This window comes from Solenopsis invicta, chromosome 6 (assembly GCF_016802725.1).
Source record: "Solenopsis invicta isolate M01_SB chromosome 6, UNIL_Sinv_3.0, whole genome shotgun sequence".
In the NCBI taxonomy this organism is placed as follows: Eukaryota; Metazoa; Arthropoda; class Insecta; order Hymenoptera; family Formicidae; genus Solenopsis; species Solenopsis invicta.
Window position 1 is genome coordinate 13,093,030 of NC_052669.1, and position 6,819 is coordinate 13,099,848.

At 31.7% G+C, this 6,819-nt stretch overlaps 1 protein-coding gene across 4 annotated transcripts; it reads right to left on the bottom strand.

The window, feature by feature from the left end:
• Positions 1–3,984: 3,984 nt before the first annotated feature.
• LOC113003267 (protein ANTAGONIST OF LIKE HETEROCHROMATIN PROTEIN 1-like) lies at positions 3,985–6,523 on the bottom strand. Of its 4 annotated transcripts, none has more exons than XM_039451040.1 (4): positions 6,393–6,523; positions 5,862–6,044; positions 5,378–5,756; positions 3,985–4,951 (listed from the first exon to the last, which is right to left on the bottom strand). In XM_039451040.1, exons 3-4 carry the CDS (start codon positions 5,509–5,511, stop codon positions 4,759–4,761), a joined length of 327 nt encoding a protein of 108 aa, XP_039306974.1. In that variant the 5' UTR covers positions 5,512–5,756; positions 5,862–6,044; positions 6,393–6,523; the 3' UTR covers positions 3,985–4,758. The 4 variants fall into 4 exon arrangements, 3 of the variants coding, with proteins under 3 accessions (XP_039306974.1, XP_039306975.1, XP_039306976.1); XM_039451041.1 differs by lacking the exon at positions 6,393–6,523 and adding an exon at positions 6,244–6,379; XM_039451042.1 differs by lacking the exon at positions 6,393–6,523 and adding an exon at positions 6,142–6,240.
• Positions 6,524–6,819: the final 296 nt, after the last annotated feature.

The following is a 6,819-nucleotide window of genomic DNA, read 5'->3' on the forward strand; positions in this document are numbered from 1 at the left end:
ATTATTGAGAGTACACACACAATCTTTTAATGTATACACTCAATTTTAAGTATAAACACTCCATCTTTGAATATACATATAAGTGTAATCACTATATAAGTGTAAATACTTAACTTGCAATATAAATACTCAAAATTTGAATGTATACAGTCAATTTTGAGAGTAAACTTCCAAGATTGGCTGTTATTTAAAATTGAGTGTAAACACTCAAATTTTTAGTGTTTTTTTTTTTCAAAAGAGCTTACTATCAATACATCCCAGATAGCATTCCTGGCACATAAAGAGAAATATTTTCTACTACAAATTTTCATTTGGTTGCAATCACGTTGCTATAATGAAGATGCTAATCCTTTCGTATAAGGCAACTTAAAGGCAACAGGAAGGAAATTGTTTCCCAGGCAATTGAAAAGCAATAGTGTACAGAACTTATTAATATAAAATTTCCAGTAATTTGTTATAAAATCGCATACACAATATGCTTTGCTGGCAATATCTTAAGCAGAATCAAAAGCCGCTTTCCTAAAAAAAGATGACAACTTAGCAACGCATTTTTATCAAATTGATAGTACATGCAGAATAATGATAACATGCAGAAAACTTGCTATCTGGGATATAGCATTTTGCTCTGTTTCGTGAACAACAATGATGCCATACATTTTCAACACAATTTTCTATACATATATTCCTGTCACATAGTGTAATTTTAACTAATAACATTGAATTCCTCAATTCAATATAATTACAAGAAATGATGTTTGTTTTACTTTCCCCAAGCACAACAAAAACAGGTTTTTTTGTAACATCCTCTGTAAAAATAATGGATTAAGTTCTTTTTATTTCATTAAGAAACAATAATTTTAGTGAAAGGACATTTTTTCAAGTCAAAACACATTTATTTTAACATACAAAAAAATGTTTATCTTTTAATATCAAATAAATCGTTTTAAAATAGAGAGATATTTGACCGTTACTGTAACAACACAACTTAAACAAGAATGCCTGCTATGGTTGCAGCTAGATCTTCGTGCTTGTATTATTTGTGTAATTTTATATATTTTCCTCAAATTCAATAAACAATTCCGCGCACAGTTTATTGAATTTGAGAAAAGTATATAAAATCACACAAATAATACAAACACAAAGATCTAGCTGCGACCATAGAAGATATTCTTGTTTAAGTTGTCTTTTTAAAAATGTTTTAGAAATATTTATTTGATAAAAACATAAAAATAAACATTTCAAATGGTTTTTTAAGGAAATAAAAAGGAATTAACCTATTTTAACATTTTCAACATGTTTTTCAAATGTTTTGAAAAAATTTCAAAATTTTCAAAAATATTTTGAAAAGTATTTGAACTTAAGCTTTTTTTATTAAATATATATATCAAAACGTATAAAATAAATATATTTTTACTGAAATCTGCTATTAAGCATGTTCTAAAAATACTGTAAAAATTTACGCATTACTTACATTATGTTTCTTCTCCATGTGTATAGGTTATATTTATGCCTAACGAATCAAACACTTTTTCTTCTTCTTTTTATAATATGATACCCGTCCCCAATTTCAATATGGCGGGGACGATTCTACCATTAAACCTTCTACTATTAGAGTTGCTTTGTGTTGAGTGTTATTTGGATCCTATTATTATTTCTTTACGGTGACCAAAACTCCAATCTTGTTGATGTCCAGAGAGTGTGGCGGAGTATACCGAAGTATACCTAGCTTAGGGTGCGTTCCGTTTCTCGCATCGAGTGAGCAGACAATGCACTGCGCGCATGGATAGCATTCCGTTCCGTTAATGCGCAGTATGCGTGTTTAGAAATGGAACGGTTGAATGCGTTTGATGCAGTTTGATGATACGCGGCAAAATAATGAATAATAACAAAACGTGAAGTATAATAATTTCAATCGTTTTAAAAATAATGATGAAGAGATTGAAAGCGTTAATAGCAGTGATGATTCTGATAGCGATAATGAAAATGAAGAATTCTTTATAAACGAAGAATTATTGTATACAAATATTGTATCTCATTTTAATGCTTGATACTACGCGGGGGGAAATAATCGCTTTCGAGAAAAATTAAGTGATTATGTTGAAAGAGTTATTCTTAAGGTTGGTTTATGCAGGCCATAACCGCTAACTTATGCCGGAATCTGTAAGAAATTGACCAATCATAGTTGATTCTTGTATAAATTGATTATGATTGGTCAATTTCTTATAAATTCCGGCATAAGTTAGTGATTAAAGAATTCAGGTACTAAGGGCCTCTTTCATCAATCTTCGGTAAGGTAACCAACCGATTAGTTCATTGGAATTGATAAATCGCATTTGTCATTTCACATAACAGGCAATGCAATTGATCAATTCCAATGGACTAACCGGTTGGTTAGTCTAAACAAAGATTGGTGAAAGAGATTCGACCCTAAAAGTTGTTCTGTTAAGTCCATGTACTTTTACAGAATTGCATCTCTTTTAAATAAGAAAAGTTCTGACGTACGTTAAATAGCGAAATACAAAATTCATAGTAATGTTTTTTTTAAACAGAATAATTTCAAAAAAGAAAATTTACAAAACTGTACTTTTTCTGGAATGAATAAATTCAAACAGAAAAAATTCATAAAACTACTTCCAAAAATACAATTATTTTTTTCATAATTTTATAAATTTTATCTGAAGTATTCTGTTTCATAAAAGCAATGCGCTCTGGTAAATTCGGAATTTTTCCTGTATAGTCGTGAGCATGGTGGAAGTATTACATGGTGTGTGCAAAATCCGCAAACCACGCCCCTTTTTCGCTTCGGATACCGCTCAGACCCCAGGTGTACCAACTTCGAAAAATTAAATGTTTGATAATATCAGGTTACTACAACTGTTATGATTGCATCTTTGTCCCACTCTGCTATATGTTCGTTGTGTCCTTTTCTCTGAAAGAATTGCAGTTTGTACCGTTTGTAGTACGCGTGATTTCGAAAGACGTACGTAATTCGAGAGATTTTATGTGAAATTTAGTGAAGATGGTGCGTCGGTGCATTGTAAAATAAATAAGAAGCAATACTTAAAAAATGATGAAAGGAGAAAAAATAAAAAAATGAAAAAATTATTTCCGCAACAAAAACATAATTATTGCAACAAAAAATAAACATAGACCAACTTTTGGTGACTTAGTCAACGATTTGCGAAAATTTTTAAAGAAAGACTGATCATGCTTCCTTTAGAGTGTTATTATCTCAACAAGACTGCATCGACTTTCGTGATAGATGAGCAACCTATACAAGTCAAACTTCCACAAAAATTAATCAAAGTTTGTAAAATATCAATTTTACATTTACTCGCGGCATTTTGTGCAGATCGAGTAAAACGATCGCGGCTTTTCAAGCGGAACGATCTTAAGAATTTTATACATTACTCGCGGCATTTTATGCGGATTGAGTAAAAAAATCGCGACTTTTCAAACGGAGCGATCTAGGAAAAGCACTATATATAGTGCAGTTCGCGGCCTTATGGCGGATCGAACTAATTTGGGAGATAATTAACTGAGAATTCTTTAAAATTAAATTTTTGTATTTGTTTTTTCTTTTTATATATTGAAAGAGACCTTCAAAGAGTCATTTTATTGCATTTTATGTAATTTTATTTGAAGCCTTTCCAGTTTAATTTATGTTAATATATGAACAAACTTCTTCAATTATTGTAAAATATTAAAAAATATTACTTACATGCAAATCACACTCTTCCTTCTGTTCGAGGCTCTCGTACGATATTCACGTATGCGATAAAAAAAGACCGAGAGAATACAACATGATGTGCGTGCAACGAAGACAACTATATTCAGTTGTAACAACTTTGTGGAGTTAAATAAGATTGGTACACCTGGGGTCTGAACGGTCAGAAAACAAGCGAGAGGGCAAAGAATTAGAGAGAGATGCTTGCAAACTGCACACATCATGTTACTTCCACCATGGTCGTGAGCTAAAAAGTTGCAACACATTTTCTTCAATGGTTTTTGGAATGTAGACTTGCTCATTGATCGGCGAAAGTAATTGGTTGGATTCACAGGTGAGAACCAATTACGTTGGCCGTTCGATAAACAAGTCTACATTCCAAAAACCATCGAAGAAAATGTGTTGCAACCTTTTAACTCACGACTGTACTGACAAAGTAAGACTCACTGCACACAGGACGCGTCAACGCGTTACGCGTGGCGAATAGCCAATCATTCTTTTGTTTTCTTATTTCTTGTCATAAAAGCGAAAAAATGATTGGCTACCTCGTCACGCGTAACGCGTTGACGCGTCCTATGTGCATTAAGCCAAAGCGTTTCTAACTTATTAACATTTAATTATAAGTTGAAAATTTAATTCCGATTTTTGGCAAAATATAAACGTTGTTACAGGTCGATCATCCGAGCCAAATGAAGTGATGACAAAACTTACTGAGTTGTTAAACGCACCTCTCCCAAAACCACCTGAATTGGTTTTACTAGCATTACCTATTATGACACCGCAAAATGATGAAATAGAGAACGTAATTGGATTAATCCGAGCATCATTAAATAGAATACCGCTTTCAAAAAGACATCACTATATAGCAGATTTGCTTAAATTTTTATATTTACACGAAGATTCTTTCAAGTAAAAAATAAAATACTTTCTTTCCTTTAATGAGACGACACTATATTTTAGAGCTTCTTAAATTTTTATATTTACGCGAAGATTCTTTTACCATCAATAGCATCCACGCAGTTTGGGAAATTCTATTTACGAATTTCCCAATTGAAATTATTTTCACTTTCTCCCCAATCTTTTGATTTTGGTACTGGTAGAACTAAAGGGGCTAATTGTGTCCACAATGCTTGACAAGTTTCCGAAATTATTTGAGAAACTGTACTTGTCCCAACACCAAATTTATATGACATAGACACTTGACTATCTCCTGATGCTAAGTACCTATTTATAAAATAAAATATATTAGTAATATTTAAAAATAATACTTATTTAAAAATAATACTTATGATGAAAATCTTGCTTTTTTAATCATAGGCTGGTATTCATAGTCGATTCTTTTATTTAAGACCGTCTTAAATATCATCTTAAGATGTCATGAACCAATCAGAGAGCCGTATTAGCATTTTGAGACATTGCTTAAGACGATCTTGAAATAAGATTCAACTATGAATACCGGCCAATAACCAAATTTTCACCAACATTCTTTTTTGTATAAAATATTTTAATTATTGTACAAATTTGTCACATGTAATGATACAAGTTTTTAAATAAACATGATTAAAATTTTGTAGATGATTTGATTTCAACGAATTGAATCAGGCTGATTTTTTCTATTTTGTATATTTAAAGCTTACAAATGTCACGTACCTTAATGTCAACAATAGACGTTCTTTAGGTGAGATTGGTGTTTGTATCACATCTTGTCTAGTAATTACTGGAGCAACCAGTATTAACAGATCTTTGAATTGTTCTGTGGTCATGCAACAGTAATTTTTAAACATTGTTGGATCATTTAAAATGATAGGGTACACTTTATAAAAAGCACCAAAATCTTATCTATTGTAACACAATTCTGATATTCAAAAGCGCTTTGGTTTGTATGTCTTTTTTATCATACATGATAACGCAACTATAGCCAATAATTTACATCGTTATGAGATATACAGATTGTACATGTAATAATTTTGTTTATATTTAAATACTGCTACTTGCACTTGATATTGATAAAAAAACTTTGGATCCATAACTAGACATAAAGTAATAACATATTATTATTCGTTCTTCAAAGGGCTTTTCAACAGCGATGAACGCAATACGTATAATTAGAATTAACTAAAACCAACTAACTTACCTGTTTCTGTAGGTGATTTCTTTCTTCGGTAGGTATATAATTTTTATTACAAGTCTATACGACTAGCTCAAATTTATTGATTACTGCAAGCATATCAGTCTATATTAAGAATAACAATTCTAGCCACATGCAATAATATTTTTGCAAACTTTTATTTGTGCCTCATGGGAACTGTTCGACTGCCTAAAAAATAAATTGAGCGTTTTATATTAGATTATTGTCAAACCGTTAACAAGTAAAGTTTTTAAATAATTTCATACAATTCCATTTTAATTGGTACCTAGTACTTGTACTAAATTTGTTTAATTCGATGTTTTTATAGTGCAAATATCGAATTAAACAAATTTTTATATAATTTATACCAAAACTTTGATATACGTACTAAAATCTTTACCAATTAGTTTAATAACCTCAACCAAGTGTTTTGGTACTGATGTAATATAGTACTTAGTAAGCGTATCAAAATAATAAATTTAAATTAAATAATTGCCTTTCACTGTATATTGTACAATCAAAGATTTTTATACATACGCTGTCCGAAAAGTTGAACATTAGGCCTGTTCCAAGGTCCGTGGATTGGCGTTGGAGGGGAAGGAAGGTCGTTGCATCCACTTCAACGATGTGGAACGAAAATGGCGGCGGCCATACTTTTACTGCACACTCGCTCACTCACACAACTAATAGCTGTAGTACCTTACTATCTACGTACATACACTAACACTGACTCGCTGTCTCGAAAATGGCGGCTATGCAACGACCTTCCTACCCCTCCAACGCCAATCCACGGACCTTGGCCTGTTCGTGTTGCTGCCCTTTTTGAATTAATTTCTTCGTCGTCTCTCTCTTTTTCACGGTCGAATATATATTTATCTCATCTCGAGTGCAAAAATTTTTGGGGATTTCAAGCAACTCGAACAAACCTATTGTCGAAGTTTGGGCACCGCTAGTGTCACTAGAA

Bases quoted from the DNA above. Each gene is read 5' to 3' on its own strand.
- LOC113003267 (XM_039451040.1), bottom strand. From the start codon at position 5,511: ATGTTTAAAAATTACTGTTGCATGACCACAGAACAATTCAAAGATCTG. The intron at 4,952-5,377 runs GTACGTGACATT...TTTTATAAATAG, and splicing joins CGTCTATTGTTGACATTAAG to GTACTTAGCATCAGGAGATA.